The 20122-nt window shown below is 35.9% G+C and overlaps 3 protein-coding genes across 6 annotated transcripts in view; 2 read left to right on the forward strand and 1 right to left on the reverse strand.

Moving 5' to 3' along the window:
• Positions 1–19818, forward strand: part of LOC105276699 — a 29236-nt gene extending 9418 nt beyond the window's left edge. The window contains exons 4-28 of one of the 3 annotated variants that reach the window (XM_011334572.3): positions 1100–1135; positions 2624–2806; positions 3172–3315; positions 3394–3576; positions 3712–3843; positions 3934–4248; positions 4382–4564; positions 4662–4793; positions 4912–5226; positions 5347–5676; positions 5762–6082; positions 6405–6587; positions 13822–13953; positions 14203–14526; positions 14599–14787; positions 14854–14991; positions 15479–15589; positions 17085–17182; positions 17444–17528; positions 17594–17725; positions 17812–17994; positions 18076–18216; positions 18300–18623; positions 18724–18906; positions 19070–19818. In XM_011334572.3, the coding sequence (XP_011332874.1) occupies positions 1100–1135; positions 2624–2806; positions 3172–3315; positions 3394–3576; positions 3712–3843; positions 3934–4248; positions 4382–4564; positions 4662–4793; positions 4912–5226; positions 5347–5676; positions 5762–6082; positions 6405–6587; positions 13822–13953; positions 14203–14526; positions 14599–14787; positions 14854–14991; positions 15479–15589; positions 17085–17182; positions 17444–17528; positions 17594–17725; positions 17812–17994; positions 18076–18216; positions 18300–18623; positions 18724–18906; positions 19070–19257 (4685 nt within the window). In that variant the 3' untranslated portion in view covers positions 19258–19818. The remainder of the gene's footprint in view (positions 1–1099; positions 1136–2623; positions 2807–3171; positions 3316–3393; positions 3577–3711; positions 3844–3933; positions 4249–4381; positions 4565–4661; positions 4794–4911; positions 5227–5346; positions 5677–5761; positions 6083–6404; positions 6588–13821; positions 13954–14202; positions 14527–14598; positions 14788–14853; positions 14992–15478; positions 15590–17084; positions 17183–17443; positions 17529–17593; positions 17726–17811; positions 17995–18075; positions 18217–18299; positions 18624–18723; positions 18907–19069) is intronic. The other 2 variants (XM_011334728.3, XM_011334652.3) reach the window with 2 other exon arrangements.
• LOC105276346 (kynurenine 3-monooxygenase) overlaps positions 1–20030 on the reverse strand; it is a 33561-nt gene extending 13531 nt beyond the window's left edge. The window contains exon 1 of one of the 2 annotated variants that reach the window (XM_011334328.3): positions 19847–20030. The gene's annotated coding sequence lies outside the window, so the exon portion shown is untranslated. Of the gene's footprint in view, positions 1–11813; positions 13856–19846 lie in introns of those variants that run through there. The other variant, XM_020030239.2, reaches the window with a different exon arrangement.
• LOC105276630 lies at positions 9549–13535 on the forward strand. The gene is made up of 3 exons (XM_011334447.3): positions 9549–9677; positions 10229–10543; positions 11698–13535. The coding sequence occupies exons 1-3, from the start codon at positions 9644–9646 to the stop codon at positions 11730–11732; spliced, it is 384 nt and encodes a 127-aa protein (XP_011332749.1). The 5' UTR covers positions 9549–9643; the 3' UTR covers positions 11733–13535.
• Positions 20031–20122: the final 92 nt, after the last annotated feature.

Consider the following 20122-nt stretch of genomic DNA (forward strand, 5'->3'; position numbering starts at 1 on the left):
CTTTTGTCAGGCGATCATTCTTCGTAAACCTAAATGATTTGTTGTTTGCAACATCTAAGCATAATTATTCAGAAAACTGCAGTTTCAAATTTCTTAAATTTTTAGAATTTCCGAGTTGCTGAACCTTTCTTGTTAGCCACTAAACTTTTTAAAATAATATAATATCCATATATCATACTTTGAAAAATTTTATCTGGTTGAAAATCCATCTGAGATTAAGTTCTAGGCTAATAAAAGTATCAGTCGGCGCTAAAATCAATCAGTGGATACACAGCAATGTTCTCTCTACGTAATGTACTCTGGTCGCTAACCATGTATCTATCATTTATTTAACTATATTATTCAACGTCTTACTAATCATTTGTGTACGTCTCGTGTGAAACAAAACTGTTCGTCAGTGTACATCAGTGTATAAAATATATAAATTGTAATTAACTTTTCCGCAAATTTACTACAACTTCAAGGTATTTTGTGTGTATTCGGTCATGACTTTCGTGAAATTAATATAATTAATAAAACAATAAGTTTTATAATGATCAGTTATAAAATAAATCTTTTAATGTTGTATCACGAAAAGCTTAATTTAATTAATTGTGATTAAAGAAATACGCATTTGAATGTGTCTCGATGTTCCTTGAATTGTAGTCACTTCTAATTTCACTGTATACGGAGAAAGATTCATAAAGAAAGTCAAAGAAGGACAAAGAATTTGTTTATCAGGTCCAGCTTCGCTTTAAAACCTTAAAAATGTGCATCCTAACAATCATTCTCTGTGTAAAGGACATTGTTTACGTCGGTTTGTCTACTTCTATGAAGTCTATTTAATTATCGTTACTTGTGGTCTTCATTATTTTTACCTGTCTTTTATTATGTCTCTGTGTCAATGTTTATATCATTGAAAAAATATCTTATCGCAAAATGGAGGGCTGAATGATCAACAAAGATAAAGTTTACAGAATAACAACGACAAACAAAAGTGTATTATATCATATATCATGTATTGGATCATACTTCACTTTGTGATTCGATGCTATACATATGCATATACTTGTAAATAAAACATATATGTGAAAATTCTTGTGTGTGTTGATACCGATAGGTCCGGATACGGAGCGGTGTGCGGGTGCCGGTTCCAGTAAGTACATACTCATAAGAGATCCCTATTCTGCCTGTGGCACAGCATCCCCCTACGCCCTATAAGCTTCTTTTGTACACACGTACACATACTTACACGTACACGCATCCAATTATCGGCTGACGCACTAATGAAAGATCATTTTGCAGTTACTATGCAGTTATCACATCACAACGCTTAAAACCGATATTATTTTGTTAATTTTCAAGTTGATTGCTTAATCGTAACGAGTTCAGTTAGTTCGAATCGCGCAGCTAGCTTCGATACGGAATAAAGCACGAAAGTGATAATGAAGAAGTGATTTTTCGCGAGTGCATCATCCGAAATGGCGACACACTGATATATGTTTATTTCTAGCGAATGCATTCCCTTTAAATACGTCAAGCATTCACTCGTAGGCACTCACACTACCACAGAGGGAAATTTAAAAGCTAGACCTTGGGCTAGGGCCTTATTTAGTTCACCTACCTTGTATCAATTGTCAGAATTGACTATTATTTGTCGCATCGTTCCCAGCACTTTGTTCCAATGTACGTGTGTATAGACAACAACGGAGGCGGTACGCGAAGAGAAATGGATGTCAATGGATACGAGAACCTTTAGACTCGCATCTTTCATTTAATAATTACGATAAAATACTCTACGAAATCTTTCGAAGAAAATTTTCTTTGGCAATTGAGTGTAATGAGTACCTGGTAAAGGGACAACTAACATGAAATCTTGCAAGTTCTTTGTTATTTATTATTAGCATTTATTAGCGCTTCCAACTGTGACACTTGGCACGAGGCTAACTAAAATATTAGGAAATGTTCAACTGCACTTCTTTTGCAAAATTTGCATTTCGCATGTGTTTCTATTTAGATTAGAACGATGTGTATCATAACTGAAGCTTTGAAAATAATTATGTATACTAATCCAATATTGCACATACATCGCGTAGTGCTTTCTATATCCCTGAGGTGACAATTTATCCAAAAACAAACGATGCCTTTCAGGACATTCAAAGAGCTTCGATCGCGATTTTGGAGACAATTCCGAAAACGGAGTACAATGATTGTTTCGAAAAATATTTAACTCGCTTCCAGCATTGTATTGACTCAAAAGGAGTGTATCTTGAATAAAAAAAGAGAAAAACAAAAAATAATTGGCGTTTTGTATTTTTTTTGTATATTAATATTTTTTTCTATATTAATCGCACCAGAACTTAGACGGATCGTGTACAAATATAAAAAATAGTACAATATCTGATTTGTTAGCTACTCATCACAAATTTGTTTAGTTTTGTTTATTTCAATTTTTATGCTGGACAATCAGGGACATTATGAGGATATCTAACGGCCAAGAAAAGGATGATAGATGATAAGATATCGAATATATAATCTACGGAGAGAGAAATCGCAAATTGTAGATGGAATAATCGACGCTCGAAGATGGGCATCCAACAACCGAAACACGCAATAATGTATTTTTTTATTTCTAATGAGACAGACAAGCCGGACTGTAAAAAGTGTCTTAAGGCCCTACAAGAACTGGAGAACATCGATGACGAAGCCGATCAATTGGGCATTGGCTTCGTAAAGATCGCAGACGAGAAGCTCGCGGATGAGTATAATCTCGGTCCTCTCCCAGCTCTTGTGTACTATAGGCATCAAATTCCAATTATTTACGAACGTTAGTATGAAGCGAATATTCATCGCGTGTTCAGGAAGTAATAGTTGAGCCACCACGTTTTTAAGTAAGAATTTTTCTGCAATTTATATATTTATATCAGTCACTTATATCTGTTTTCTAAAACTCGATTCACTCAATTTATCAGTTCAGGTTTCCGAGTTGACACGCGAGAACCTCAAATTTTTGAATTCACTCAGTTTATTCAACTATTATTTTTTGAACGCTTCTGATGCATGTACGATACAATGTGCACATAGTTTAGCGTTAATTCCTGACTATAGATTAAGTGAAATAAAATATCAATTTTACGTATTTTACAATGGAGTAATAGAGAGACAAAATTAACTTGTACTACGTGCTCTTAGATGAATTAAGCAAAGAAGAAGACGTACTGGAATGGTTGGTGGCGAACAAGAGCACGGGAGACGAAGAAGACGTTATTGAGGACGTTACCTCTAAGACTTTGAACACGCTGATTGGAAATATTGACAATCTCGTTGTTCTATTCTGTATGCATTATTTGTTTCTCCATTATCATCTTTTCATCTGCTTTATTATCGTCTCACATTGCGCGCTTGTTCTTGCAGACGATCATGGAGACGAGGAGTCCATGCAAGTTTTAAATGAGCTGGAGAAGATCGACGATGATTGCGACAAGCACGGGATTCAGTTCGTGAAAATTGATGATGAAAAGGCGGCAGAAGAGTTCGGGATCGACGATTTACCTGCGATCGTCTATTTCGAAAAGCAAATTCCAAATGTTTACGATGGTGGGTAGGTGAATCGTACATTTAGGCAAGAGAATAACATCTATGCATGAACAATATTGAGAATAATTTTAAAAAAACATAAAAAACTGTAATAAATTCTGATTCATTCGAGATAAAATAATCTGACGATTGTAGGAGATATAGAAAATGAGGACGAGATCTTAGAGTGGTTGTTGTCGCAACTCGAGAAGGACGAAATTGAAGACATTACCGATGAGATGTTGGATCGTCTCATCAAAGATGGGAAAACCTTGGCTGTGCTCTTCTGTAAGTATCATGCTTTCGTTTGTAGAAGTACAATTAATTGATTAAAATTATAAATGATATTAAAACGTATTTATATTATAATGATTATAGATGACAATAACGATCGAAAGTCCCAGAGAATTCTTAACGAACTGGAGAATATCGACGATGAGTGCGATCAGCTCGGTGTGACCTTCGTGAAAATCGACAATGCGGATGAAGCTAAGGAGTACGGCATCGAAAAGATACCTACGTTGCTTTACTTCGAGAAGGGCATCCCGATGGTGTATGAAGGTAATCTCGAAGATGAAGACAAGGTACTCAAATGGTTGGAGCAACAACTGAAGAGCGATGAAATCGAGGACGTCACCGACGAGATGCTCGACATTGTTATCGAGAAGATGCCGCATGTAGCCGTCCTCTTTTGTCAGTAATACACTTTTTGCACTTATTCTGCTTTATAATTTATTTTTCAACTTTTTCTCATCAATAATTGTTTATGTAATTACGACATTCCTAGTGGTTAATATTTATAATCTTGCGTTGTGTCATTTTACAGATGATAAGGATCAAAAGAAGAGTCAGAAAGTGCTGAGTGAACTTGAGAACATCGACGACGATTGTGATCAACATAACATAGCTTTCGTGAAAATCAGCGATTTAGAAGAGGCGAAGGAATATGGTATAGACACACTTCCCACTTTGGTGCTGTTCGAACGAAAAATACCGCACATTTACGATGGTCAGTTTTAGTTTTAGTTAAAAAAGTTCTTACATTCACATGAGAAACATAATTAAATAGAAATCGGTAAAACAAATGCTTTCACTTGCGGTCACAGGCGATCTCATGAACGAGGATCAGATACTGGGTTGGCTGTTGCATCAAAAAAAACACGCCGAGATCCCGGAAGTAACGGACGAAATGATGGAAAAGCTCGTAGACACATCGCCGTACATAGCAGTCCTGTTTTGTAAGCGATCGATTCGTCTTTCTACCTCCTTTTAACATTCTTCCACTGTTACTTGTTAGGTAGGTGCTGTTGTATGGCCATGAGTGAGAGCGACCAGCGAATTGACTTTTTTTCGTAGACGATAAGGACGACAAGCAGGACATACGGATTTTGAACGAGCTGGAAAATATCGATGACGAGCTGGAAAAAGAGGGCATCGTTATCGTTCGCATTGACAACGATGCCGAAGCGAAAGAATACGGCATTGACCATCTGCCGACCTTGGTGTACTTCGAGGACAAAATCCCAGCGATATATGAGGGCGATTTGTTGAACGAGGATGAAGTTCTCGAATGGCTGATAGAACAGAAGAACAGTGCTACCATCGAAGAGGTCACGGATGAGATATTAACGGATCTCATAGACGATCACGAATACGTTGTAGTATATTTCAGTAAGTGTAATATATTTTTTTCTTCTTACTGATATTGTCAATAGCGTTTAATAATATTAATTTTGTAATATTAATTAACTCTTAATAGAGTTAATATATTATATTAACTATCGCTATTAGGTGGGAGTTGCGACGAAGGAGAAGAATGTGACAATATTCTCGATGAACTCGAGAATATTGATGACGAATTGGATGAAGCAGGCATTATCTTCGTCACTACTGAGGACATGAGTATGGCGAAAAAATATGGTATCAAGCATTTCCCAACCCTCGCATTCTTCAGAAATAAGGAACCACTGATCTATACCGGTGATCTCGACGATGAAGACGAAGTACTGTCTTGGCTCACAGACGAAGATACTCTGGAGATACCAGGGAAAATTGAAGAAGTTAATGCTAAAATGCTGGAGAACATTCTGGACGAAAATGATTATGTCGTCGTCTTTTTCTGTACGTCACTACGTCATAAAATGAGCAAGCAAAACACTATATACTATAATTAATTAATCGATCGTGATACATTGAATTTTTCCAGATAAAGAAGGCGACAAAAAGAGCCAGAAAATTCTCCAAGAGCTAGAGAACATTGACGACGAGTGTGAGGAGAAGGACATCGACTTTGTAAAGATTTCCGACGAGGGAATCGAAAAAGAGTACGATCTTCCGGGACTGCCGGCGTTGGCATTCTATAGACACAAGTTCCGACAGATCTATGCAGGTGACATGATGCACGAAGAACAAATCTTAGAGTGGGTCCTCGACCTTCGCACCACAACGCCGGACGTCATCGAGAGCGTCGACAGAAAAACGTTACAAGTGCTTATCAACGATATCGAACACCTTGCCGTATTCTTTTGTAAGTATCAGCTTTTACATTTTTGCTATTTTCAATTAATTTCTAAATACAAAATGTAATTTAAATAGCTGCAACTCAACTTTAAAAATGAGGCACATTTTGTAACTAATATTTTATATAATAGGCCGTTTTTTCTTTTTTAATAAAACATAATATATACATACGTAAAGTTCAATTAGTATTTTTGAGACATTACGTATCTTCAATTTGTATTGTAGTAATATTGTTGAGATATATAATACGGAGATAAAATGTAAATGCTTATATCGAATGTATATCTTCTAAATATACATGTATGACAAATCATGATTTATATTTATAGACGACGACAAATGTGAATCCTGCGCGGAAATTCTCGAAGAATTAGAAACGATTGACGATGATACTGACAAGCATGGTATTCAATTCGTCAAATCAAATGATGCTAAATTGGCAGCTGAAATCGGTGTTTTTTCCTTCCCGGCTCTAGTTTATTACGAGACCGGAGTTCCCATCATGTATGACGGTAAGTTTTTAAAGAGTCTAGTTTTGCTTTTTGTTATCCAAGCTCATCTTGCCTTTCTCATCCTGTTACTTCTATCTTCTCAAAAGGAAACGAGATCATGTATTGTGTGCTCTATTACTCATTGTCTTAGAATTATAATAATAAGTCCCTCTTCTATATACGAATTCGAAATAAAATGTTGCTAGTTAAAAAATTCTAATTAATAAAAAATACAATGGTAATAATATCAAATATTTTTCACTTTAGCTGTTAGTAATCCGTTATCGATATATACAAAACTTGTTATCACCAATTTTCGTGAATATTTTGTCAATATAATATAATTACAAGTTCACAGAAATATATGTGTATATGTTTATATATTTAGAAAATATATTTTCATGAATATATTAGAATTTAAAAAGGTAAAACTTTATAATATTCTATTTAAAAACAATATATATATATATATATATATATACTATGTTTAGTATACTATGTTTAGTACTTTTCTTTATCGAAATAAAAAATTAGATTTCTGTTTTTCTTTTGAAAAGTACATTATTAATCTTTTACATAAAGTTGCATTGGGATTATAATAATATGATTACGACATCATGAAGAGCGACTTAAGAATGGCTTAAGAACGTGTTCCTTTCAGCAACTTCTATATTGATAAAGCAATAACGAAACCCTTCATCGATCATTGTCTCGATATGTCAAGGAATCTGGTTGATTCTGATAGCATATGTGGCTTTTGTAGGTAATCTTAAGAACGAGGACAAAGTTCTGGAATGGCTAATTGAACAGAAAAGTAAGGAGATTTCTAGGATGATGATTATTATTACTGGTGTACTGTTCTTTGTGACGTTAATCTCGGTCATAACTATACCACCGGGCTATGAATACAACACTCGCGCCATAGTGATCACTCCGATCACACTACCACCATCACAATCGCCATAATCGGAGTCGCGAAAAGTAAAGAACGAAACGTCAGAGTCGAATCTAGAAAAATTTTCTGCGACACTTGTCGACTTAAGGGTGGGATGCATGTCTCGGTTTACACGTGCTGGTTTAAAGAGAATCCGATCAAAATGTGAAATGTTATCAAGTTCAGTGAAACGTAATTACAATGTAATTTTCAGTATGTACGCTAACATATCACGCGCTGATGATAACGCGTCATATAAAAACTTTTTCGACTCTACTTTCGCGAAATAAAATATTGCAATATTATTATAAATAACACCGAGATACAAATAACGATCTCATGAATTAATCATCAAGGTTTTTAATACTGGCTGTTTTTCTCTATCTCTCTCTCTCTCTTATTTTTTCAGAATGCATTTAACAGAGCTTTCGTAATTTACATTAATACAAAGTTAAAGTCGCAACTTAGTTTACAAAATAGAAATATTAATTATAAAATATATTTTATCTCGAAGATTTAAAGAGTGTTGCATTACAAACTACAAAAATATGTAAATAATTCATATTATACAAATTTCGTACTTGATTAATGTTAATGCTAATAATACACCAATTTAAACTGATACTATTTATTTGCATTTTCATTTTTATATATCATATATATATCATATATATATCATATACATATCATATACATATAGTATATACATACATATATAATATATACCTAGACGGTTGAACATTTTTAACTTTCCTTTATTGGAATTAAGTGCAATCGCTTCACATGTTTCAGAAAATTTATCTTTTATAATTTGTTGGTCTTGTTTTGCGTAATAAATAATAATATATTATAAACGTAGGGGATGACCATTGTGGTGGAAGAGAAGAATATATCGATTTTCTTTTTTATATAATATAACAATATTGCGCATATGTATAACAATATTGCGGGAATGTTTAATGTGATGCGTCAATAATATTAATAATGTCTGTCATTCTAAAATGCATGCCATCCCTATCGACCGAGGCGGTATCGATCACAAAAAACCTAGGTACACAATTTGGCTTTTGATCATGCTATATATTATCCATGATCCCGTTAATATGCAGGTAATGATAGTGATGATGATGATGATAATGATGATGATGATGATAATGATGATGATGATGATGATGATGATGATGATGACGACGATGATGATGATGACAACGACGACGACGACGATGATGATGATGATAATGACGATGATGATAATGACCACGACGAAGACGACGACAATAACGACGACAACGATGACGACAGTGACGAGGACGACGATGATGATGATGATGATAATGACGACGATGAAGATAGCGAAGATGATAAAAATTTGAACAAAGCCCTGAAGAAAATTCTGGACAAAGGTAAAGGTCCAACTCGAGAAGGCCGAAGAGGAGCTCACGTGAGATCGAAGTGTGACGGGCTTTGTGTTGCGCGAAAGAAAAAAAGCTACACAATGATATCCTAAAAGCAGTAGAAACATGTACCAATAAATTGATAGTTATTGATCATAACAACATAATTAGATGAAACGTAGCTCGCACACCATTCACGGTGGAGTTGGGCCGTGAAAGACATACCTGCATGAACATTACACTATTCTACTTATAATTACAAAATTATTCTATATCCTTTGTACCTGGATTCTTCCCTATTTGGCCGAAAAACTTTCCTGAAAGTTTCCACATTTTTCTCGCGTAATGCATGCCCGCCTTATAACAAAATCCAACCGTTAATGGAGTTATGCAACCGTATCGTCATAAGTCATCTTCTTCTTTCAAATCTCAATTCCGCATGTAATATGAAAATTTGAAAACGCGACAAACGAGTGCCTTTTTCTCATTTTCGAGAGAATAATTATACTCAATTTTTTTGTTAGCCATAACATGGATAACGCGAAATGTGCGGTACGTAACTCCAGTCTATATCGATCGCATTTTTATCCATTATAATACGGGCTTCTCTCCAAAGCGAGCCGATGGTTCCTGTTGTAGTTGACAGCTCTCGTCTGCAGCGAGTTCCGAGTCGAAAGGAATCGGGCTAGTCTCCGTTCGAAAGAGCAAAGGCAAATGGAAAGGATAAGCATTTCAGCTTTCGGACTAATATGACACATGCGATATGGTTCGCACAATATCGTGGCAAGTTTCAACAATTTCTTCTCGATAGTTACGATAGCTTTTATATCTTTTACTCGGTATTATAAACAAACGTTAAAAGTCGGGTAAACGAAGAGGAGGCTGGTTCATGTTTTATGTTGATGTTTGAGCGGCTATCTAGAAAGAGTCGTCGACTCGCCGCGAGATTCTCTATTAAAACATTGTCTATTAAAAACATGCACGTTTGGCTTTTGTTACGCAATTGGGATTGCAGTGAAAAGTTCTCTATGCGCTAGCAATGTCGAAATCGGACGAGTCAATATATTTTCGTTTTCCCTTGATTTTTTTTTTACATTTGTTTCCAATATATCGTCTACTTAATTCTTTTCCTTCCTCGCCTATTTTTTTGTTGTTGTTCCATCCATTTATCTTACTTATTTAATCGCTTAACCCGTCTCGTTCACATGTCCCATTTATTGCTATATCTGATCCAGATTGACTCGTGCGACAAGACCGATCAGCCATAGGCTAGTCAAGTTTTTACAAATCTCTCTCTCTCTTTTTCTGACTCGTTATATATTTGCTTACTGCAGGCGACGGCTGTTTCTACATCGGGATGGGAGGTAAAAGCGCGAAACCCAAGATTCCCTCCTATGAGCCTTACCAGTGCTGTCCCGCCAAGCTCGCCCACGGCACCAAGGTCGCCAAGGTCACCAAAAGCCCGATTGCCAAGGACAAGGGCAAATTTCAAGATACCGGCAGAATGGATAAGCCACAACTGCCGGCTTTGAAACCGATAAACAAGCTCACGGCCAAGGAGAGCAAAAAATCAGCGACGATATCACCGAGAGTCGACAACGATGCGAAGGAACTCAAACCTAAGGCCAAAAGAGGATTTTTCGGAAGCGGTAAATATTCCAACCAACTGCGAAGTTAAATGGTTGCCCACGTTCGCGTCCACGTCGGCCCAATTTAGTTATTTCGGCATAACGTCATATAAGCGTATCGAGGAGGAAAAATTTTCATCGTCGTTCGTCGATTTCTTTAGAATGAGATATAGTATGTCAACAATCAATCGTGCAAATAAGTTATATCAGAAAGGGAGAAAGATTCGAAATAGAGATAGATTGCGCCGTCATCTGCGCTGGGCAGCGATTTAATGGGTGTATCTTCGGAAAAACAGATAGATAGAGGATAAACATATAATAAGCGCTTAGCGTAATTAGCGACGGAAAAGAGAAGGGGAATGGGGAATAAGTAAACTCGAAGAAAGATTTCTAAGGCCGAGCCAACCGCGCAGGAAGAGTCGCTGTAGCAAAGATGAAAGATATGGTCACCTGACTTTTCGTCTTCGTATCTCGGATGCAGGTACCTCGCGGGTCTCGCGCGATCCATGAAGAACGTCAACAACACGCGCGACTTCCAGACGAGCAAGACGTTCGAAGACGTGTGTGACTTCTACGCGGCTGGCACCGACAGCTGGACCCTTCGAGTCCTCGGGCCGTCGAAATAACGAGCATCATTTTATTGACCGCGCTGATCGATTCATTAATTTATCTCGGATCAACGACTCGACAACTCACTTGCAGACTGTACCTCCTTATTGTGTAATGGACTGATTCACCGACGATGGGACTGAGCTCGTTCACGAATTGCTTCCAAGTACCGTATGTTTTAACAGCGAGCAATATGATTTTTTCAATCTCAATACCTGTTTTAAGGAAATAAATGTCTCTTTTCTCGAACAGTTTTCGTTCTGGCGATACGCAAAATCGTACACAAAAACAATTCGTAAACCAGCCTAGCTCCGTCCTGAGATATTCGTTGATCTCTTCTTAAAAGCTTCTCCAGCTTCCTACGAATTTTCTTAGTCGCTAGTCGAGATTCGAAATATACGCTTTCGAGAGGATTGATACATGTCTTCCCGAACAAAACGTCGTCGTTGAAGAGGACTCATAACAGGATCGTGTTTAACGTTAAATTGCTTGATGAGAAGAATCGCGGGAATTATTTTTTTCTGCCTTCTCACTGAGAGTTGGGTCGGGATTGTGGGTTGTTGCAGTTGTGGCTGGAATTCCTTACCTAATGAAGATCTAAGCGGCTGTGACGCGCATCGGCGTTTAGGCATACGAGGTCAAACTGTGAGTGACGATTGAGAAATGAGGAAAGAGTACTTACTGATTGGATAACGGTCGAACGATGGCAAGGCTCGCGTGACTGAGAATCCATACAAACGACAAAGGATGCCATGAGGAATAGCTGGAAGAAAACGCAAAATAAATCAAACGTTTCATCGAGACGTTGAACAAGTAACGATGTTACATATTTCCCAGAGAAAACAAATGTGTCGTCTCTATGCACCTGTTATCGTCGCCGTTACAACTATCAACGACATCGCCCACATAAATTGTCATCATCGTGTTCGCTACTGAACTCATGACCTGTTCGTCATTGTTGTGTCACCATCGTTAACATCATCGTCATCAGCATTATAATGTAACGTTATTCTAATCGCTATAGTCAACGACATTGTCATTTTTCTTCTCGATGTGTTCATCTGTGCGTCGTGCACAGAAAGACAAATAAACATTTGCGATTTTAATGTCTCTTGTACGTAAGAAGCTATCGAAGTATCGGAAGCATCAGGTAGTCGAGAAGACGTAATACGCGACAGCGTGTATTCGTCGATGATTACGCGATAGACAGAATTACTCTTGTAACGTATGCATTTTTTATACAGTTCTGATTCTTAATACCATCTAACGCTGGATGTTGTTTAACAATCGGTTTTATTTTATATATTAACCCGTTAACCGACCAACGGTATCGTGTTTCGTTGCATTTTATCAGTAATATTCGCGCAGTAAGAGATAGAACTTTATAATGTAGAGGAAGGAACAGTCGCACGTCGCTATTGCCGAGACTATCACGTACATACACACATTAGTGTTCCACCGAAATTTTGCAGTACACGCTTTAGCAATTAATCTAACGTGGAATTAATAGTTTGTAACTAAACCTTTTACTCTGAAGCCTCATTTTTACCGATATCTGTATGCCTTTTTTGTTCCAATAAAACCCATCGATCTCATCAAGTTAGCTCTTGTCTCTTTAACACACGTATAACACACACACACACACACGCGTCACACAAAATTGTATTTATAAGGTTATAAGATTTTCTTAAAGATATGTAAAAGAAATTTCAGGATTTGTAAGAATGGTACAAAGAAAGGATACATTATACAAGTAAGAAGGAACCTGGCTTGCAAATTACGAATACAGTCGTACATATCACTTAGAGTACAACTTTTAATATCGATATAAATTTATCGTTCTTTCTTTATAATGTTTAAATACGTCGAAATATGTGAATTTCTTGTGCATAAACTATCACTAATCGCTTACGTAACTTACTACTCCGCATAAACCGACATAAAACACAAAAGAAAGAATAACCTTCTGTTGATTAGTTCACACGAGAAAATCAAAATAAAGAAAACATCTTTCCCTCCTCGATTATTTATTTCTATTTTAAATTTGTTAAAAATACTTTTCTGTTCCTCTTGTTCAATATTATGGAATATAAACACGTCAATGCGTCTGAAATGTCGAATTATATGTGAAATGTGCGTATAAAATAATATAATATCTCGACATAGAAGAGTAAAATCATTCGATTGTAAATACTAGAGAAATTCTTCGCGTTATCAACAGATGAAATTTATAATATATCAAAATTTATTGTCGTATTGTACCTGTGATCACGATTCTCAGATGTTATAAATTATTGCTCGTGAACATTTCCACGAGCCAATAAGTCTGTCATTTGCATAAGAACAGCATGTACGATAATAAAACTCAATGATTATATGATAATAATAAATACAGTTCCTAATACTTCTTGTATTTGCTTCGCCTACCTTACTTGTTTGCAATAAAATAATTTTATTATATTAAAATGTATTAAAAGGATCGATAAAAAAGGATAGCCATTCCAGAACAGCGTCATAACAAATTTATAATAAAACTATAATATATATAATTCAACAAATATGTCAGAAAGTTTCTCAGTTGGCACCAATTTGGAAGAAATTTCATTGTTTTGACATTAATTTAGTTTTGGTCAGTACATTATACACAAATAATTAATAAGTAATGTACTGAGTTGATACACAACATTTAGGTAATCTTCTCGATGAGACTGAAGTACTAGAATGGATGGTGAAACAGAAGACCGACGAGAGCATTGAAGAAATAGATCGTGAAACTCTTGTTAAATACATTGAAACAAAAGAATTTCTCGCTGTCATATTCTGTAAGCAATTCTTCTACTTTATATCAGAATAAAATTTGATCTTTAAAAAAAAATTATTTAAATTTTTTTATTAAAAAGTCATATTGAGTGTATAATAAACAATCACTTGTTTATTCATACAAGATGATTTGTTATTGGTGATAAAAGATAATAATTTTATATGAAAAAAAAAAAAAAAAACAAATTACAAAGACGCGGAACAAAATATTTTCTAAATATTATAATAATTCTTGTGACAAAAACGTTTAGATAAAGAAGAAGATCCAGAAAGTCCTAGAGTGCTTAGACACATTGAGTTGATTGATGACGAGGCAGCGGAATATGGGATAAAAATTGTTCGAATGAAGGACCGGTTAATGGCGAAAAAGTATGGTTTCCGAAATCCACCTGGTATTACCTATTTCCGCAAGGGTAAGAACATCAACTATGACGGTGACATCGACGATGAGGAAGAGATACTTGATTGGTTGACCAATCCAGAAAATATGGAACTCACTGATCACATAGAACGTATCAACAAGAAAATGTTTGGGAAAGTTCGACAGACGACTGATTATCTAGCCGTATTCTTTTGTAAGTATAACACAACCCGAGTAACAATCGTGCCTGGTTTTATTCTTCTTGATACATCGCGCATCTGTTTAGACAGCAACGACTGCAAACAGTGTGGCCGGGTATTAACGGAAATCGAACATATCGATGACGAGGCCGACAGTGCTGGTATTAAATTCGTCAAAATCGATGATAAACAACTAGCCAAACAGTATGGAGTTTTCGCGTTACCAGCCATATTGTTCTTCAAGATGGGATCGAAGGAGCCAGTCATATATGCAGGTACAAATCAAATTGATCTTCAGCGACTGGGCGTAGACGAGAATAATAGAAAGATCATTTTGACAGGTGATTTATACGACGAGGAGCAGATATTGCAATGGTTGATGACGCAGAAGGATCCATCGGGTGAAGTGATCGAGGCCCTGGAAGGCGAAGAACTTTTAAATCTGATACGCGAATCGGAATCTCTAGCCGTGTATTTCTGTAAGTTTCAAAACACTTGAAATAATGCAAACTTGGCGAACAGCTACTTTGTCCTTCCTTTACTTGATTTATATTGACTCCTTATTGAACATGTGATATTACTGTCCTAGTGAAGAAATCAACAACCGTTTGTTTTCACAATACTCGTATTCATTCTGTCCAAGTAGCGAGATCGGACAGAACCGCATTTTGCCAGGAAAGAATAATTTTGTGGAACATTGACAAAAGTACATTAATCTCTTGATGTCCACTTGTAGTACACATCATGTATTGCGCAACGTTTCCACTTACATTCGTCCCTTTTTTATCATCTTTAGGTTATTAAATTAATCATATATATATATAATATAAATACAACTATAAAAATACTACTAACTACTTCTAACAAATATCGACACGTTTTAATCTTTTTGGTCCGTCCCTCCGTTCTATCATGTACTGTCAATTCTTGCTCCGATGTTGTACACGTTGTGTACTAATGCCGTAGGGAACAGAACGCTTTGCGACATGTGCCAATCAAAAACGTACCGCAAGCAGATGCGCCACAAGCAGGAGCACAGGACCGTGGAACACGCGGACGCAGCCAACGATCTCGATGGTACAGAGCAAGCAGATCAAAGCAAGAACAAAATTTAAACGATCGTCCCGAGCTTTCTCTTTTCTCCTTATTCTATTCTCTTTTCTTTTTATTTCTCTGTGGTTTATAGTTTATGTTCCAGATTAGTTGTCTCGATTATAGCCGAGATACAATCCCAGCATATGCAAACGCACGTGGAAAAACTTTGTTCCGTCGCAGCAAAACCATTGTAGCACATGCATCACATTTTATATGAAAATATAAAATTAAATTCTCTTGCTATAATCAATTATTTTATATTACAAGAAAATCTGTTTTCTTGGTAGAATAAAAAAATCTTATTGAACAAATGTACTTGGAGAACCATGAGTTTTAAAAGCGTAAAACAAGTTTAGCTGCAAAACATAATAATTTATCTAAAATTGATGCATTTTGTTTACAGCAACTGTAATTGTAAATGTCACGATTTAATAAGGTGGAATAAGGAACAATTTATTATTATCTTTTATAGCAAAATAATCTGTAGATTTAGCAAAATTATTTCTATTAAATAGAAATAATTGTTTTAACTAATTTTTTGTGTGTCTATGATATGGTACGCAAACCAAAATTTATTAGAGTAATATAAAATGTGCTGTATTAGCTGTATTCTTTCTCTATGTACAAGGACACGATTCATCGACACTATGCAAGCTTTGCCGGAAAATCCGGAAAAGCTTTGTAGCATAACGCACATTTTAATGCATGTATCTTTTCGTGTAAGAAGTAAATTATAAAGGAACATTGATAATATTAGCTTTACGGTTTTTATCTGTTTTATCGTTATGTCCTGCATTTATCACTATAGTAATTAAATGAACATCAAAATTAATAAAAATATGTTATAAGAGTACCGTAAAACGTATTTCAGAACAGATAACTTTTAATTATCAGTGTTCTTTCTCTTGAATATTTTTGTTTTATAGCTAACAGAATATTGGACATAGAACTGCTACTTTCCAGGCCAAACTTTCGTAGGATGCTTTCTCCAAGGAACAATACATCTTCCCTCTATATAGATATTCTTTATATACAATTACGTACACAGTTACACAGGTGCACGTGCACGAGAGCAAAGCATGCGACATGAGAATAGAATACGCAGCCAAGCAGTAGTGAACTACAAATCTCGATCAGCATGCAAAGTTCCCTCGTTATTCTTCTTTTCCTCTCCCTCTCTGTCGCTTATATTCTATCCTCGAAACACACAAATGCTTTAATGTCTCTAGATACTCAAACATTATGCGTATATCGTAGATAGATGTTCGATCCTTCTCGTCGTACTACTCACACTCTAAAACGTGTTATCACACTTGCCTTGTATTTAGCAAAATCCTTTTTTACATCGAGCAAGCATTCATCGATGGTATGCGTGTTTTCCATCATATAGTATCGCACAGCTGCCTCTATTTTTATTATTATAGTAGATTATTTAAGAGAACTGCGAATTGTCGATAGTAATAAAGTTCCTCTTCAGATCCGGATGAGTGCGGGCAATGCGTGGCAATATTGGAGGAATTAGAGAACATTGATGATGATTGCGATAGACACGGTATTACGTTCGTGAAAACGCAAGTAAGCACAAATTAATGATATATCAAATGCATTTTTTTGTATTTTGTATTTTGAATATATACTATAATCAATACTGGTTGATTTATTATTGATAATAAAACTCCAAAGGTATAATAGTAAAAGATATATAAAAGAAATGATTCTATAATTCCTGATAGAAAATTATCTTTCTAAAACTTATAAAATTAATATTTGTTTTGATTTATTTATAGTGTTATATAATTTTTAATAACGTTATATAAATCTCTATCCATTTTATAGGATTTCAAAGTAGCTGAGGATTATGGGGTGACCGATTTACCAGTATTAGTCTACTTCGAAAACCAACTACCAAATGTATTCGAAGGTATGCGATTTTAGCAATTAGGTTTCTCAATAATGATTTATATTACTTCACTTCCTCATTTATAGGTGACCTTTCTGTGGAAGAAGAAGTATTACAGTGGTTGATTACTCAAAGAACGGAAGATCGAATCGAGTTGATCACAAGAGTAATGCTGGAAACGTCAGTTGAGGAAACGCAATACTTAGCTGTCTATTTCAGTAAGTCAAATGGAAGTTGAAAAGAAATTTGAATTATTTTTTCAGACATGCCATATATAAATCTGCTGCCAATGTCTTTATTGTAGATAAGCAAAATTGTCATATATGCGACGAAATTCTGGAGGGTCTGGAAAGAATCGACGATGAATGCGACGTATTTGGAATTCATATGGTAAAGATCCAAGATCCGCAGCTGGCGAAACGATATTCGATCAAGACATTTCCAGCACTCGTTTATTTTCGAAATGGCAATCCCCTTCTTTTCGAAGGTTTGACTGTCTATTGACTATTATAATATCCGTTGTTTTTATACGAAATAATGCAGAAAAAATTGATAATGTTCTATACAGGAGATCTCCAGAATGAAGAATCAGTTCTCGAGTGGTTGATCGACGACGATAATCGAGAACTAGCTGACGAGATTGAATCCGTTAATGACAGAATGCTAGAGAGACTGCTCGATGAATCTCCCTTCCTAGCTGTCTTCTTTTGTACGTTATACAATAATAATTGATTTCGTGACATCAAACTTTCGACTTAGCACATCTTTCTTTAATGATTTTACATCCTCTAGACGATGAAGATTGTCCGGAATGTGATGAAATCATGGAAGCATTGGAAAAGATCGATGGCGAAGCTGATCTGTTTGGCATCGATTTCGTTAAAATTTGTAGCTTAGAAGCTGATGAAAAATATGGTGTTCTCAATGTTCCATCGCTTGTTTATTTTCGAAAGAAAATGCCGCTTGTATACGACGGTGATCTTACGCAAGAAGACAAAATTTTGCAATGGCTCACTTCTCAAGACGTGTTCGAAATCAAAAATGAGATTGAGGAAGTCAACAAGAAGATGCTGGATAAGCTGTTGGACGAAAACGAGTTCCTCGCAGTTTTTTTTTGTGAGTAAAACCAAATATAGATTATGACAATTTAATAATATTACAAACGTGTAAATCCATTAAAATTAAATATGTTGCCTATCGTCACTGTCCCTTCTAGATGAACACGACAGTCAAGAAAGCGAGGATGTTAACGAGAGATTGGAGGAAATTGATGGCGAGACCGACAATCTGGATATTACATTTGTAAAAATGGCGGATCCCAGATATGCCAGGAAGTGGGGAGTCACCAAGCTTCCCGCTATCGTACACTTCCGCAAACGATTCCCAAGTATCTACCGAGGTAAGATTAGATTGCACGGTAGCCTATTTTTCACCGAAGTTTCAATGTGATTTAAATGTGATTTTACTACGTGTAAATTAACTATTTGATAGAGGATAGACCAGTATCAAAGGTATCAAATTATAAAATAACTTTCATCTATTCTGTTTTCATGATTCCGTAGGCGATTTGCACAAGGAACTGGACGTTCTCGAGTGGCTGCGCAAAAACAGATATCGCCAACCAGAACTGAACATCTACATGTACATGTTGATCGCCATTGCTATCCTCTTCCTCATGTACACTGGTTTCCTTCTATCATGTTTCCGTTCCGAGTCAGCTGCACCCGTCGCGCACCCCAAGCAAGCGTAAATGCGCGAAATTACACATTACATGTGCGGAGAAGCGACAAAAAAAAATAAAAGACAGGACTCGTAAGCAGTTTCGTGCCTGTGCGGTTATTCGGTACTCGATATTCTGATTCCCGAATGATGATTCTGTATTATGATAGATTCGTCCGGAACGAATGATTTAATGGCATTCTACGATGAAAAAAAAAACGACATAACGATAACCATTAAAACGAAAACTACGAGCGACTTTGTTGCGCATCTGAACCATTGACAAATACTAAATATATTTTACAAATGCGTGTGAATGCGTGCGTATGTGTATGCGTGAGTGTACATGCGAGAACGTGTCTAATAAATATCGTTCTAATAATAATACTGAGCCAAAAAGTCGAAATTGACTCGTGCTTATAACACGAGTTGCGAAAATTTTGTCTATCGAATATTACAGAAAAGCGAGACGAAAGATAGGATTTGAAAATTAGTTTATATCGGTACTATTACATTCTTCATATATTAAAGATGCATGTAAAAATATGTAATGTAATACTAAGAAAATAATATAATGATGTTTGTTCAAATATTTTTGGTCCACTTATTGCAATACATACCTGATGTTAATCTTAAAAACAATTGATCTTGTTTAAAAACAATCTCCCTCTCATCTGGTCGACATCTTGCCTCACCTTGCACAATTTCTTATACACTGTTCCGATAGAGACAACAGAAGAATCTACGGAAAGGATTTTGTGATTGGCTTCTTCTTCCTTCGGTAATGGCACCCGGATGGACTAATTCGGCCATGTTGAGATTTGTGATTCGCAAGTGCCACTTGCTTTGGTGATTTGCAATGTCCCTAGCACAAAGTAATGTGATTGGTAGTGTCC

The sequence above is a fragment of the Ooceraea biroi genome, chromosome 3, assembly GCF_003672135.1.
Source record: "Ooceraea biroi isolate clonal line C1 chromosome 3, Obir_v5.4, whole genome shotgun sequence".
In the NCBI taxonomy this organism is placed as follows: Eukaryota; Metazoa; Arthropoda; class Insecta; order Hymenoptera; family Formicidae; genus Ooceraea; species Ooceraea biroi.

Bases quoted from the DNA above. Each gene is read 5' to 3' on its own strand.
- LOC105276630 (XM_011334447.3), top strand. From the start codon at position 9,644: ATGACACATGCGATATGGTTCGCACAATATCGTG. The intron at 9,678-10,228 runs GCAAGTTTCAAC...TGCTTACTGCAG, and splicing joins ATGGTTCGCACAATATCGTG to GCGACGGCTGTTTCTACATC. The intron at 10,544-11,697 runs GTAAATATTCCA...GGGTTGTTGCAG, and splicing joins AAGAGGATTTTTCGGAAGCG to TTGTGGCTGGAATTCCTTAC.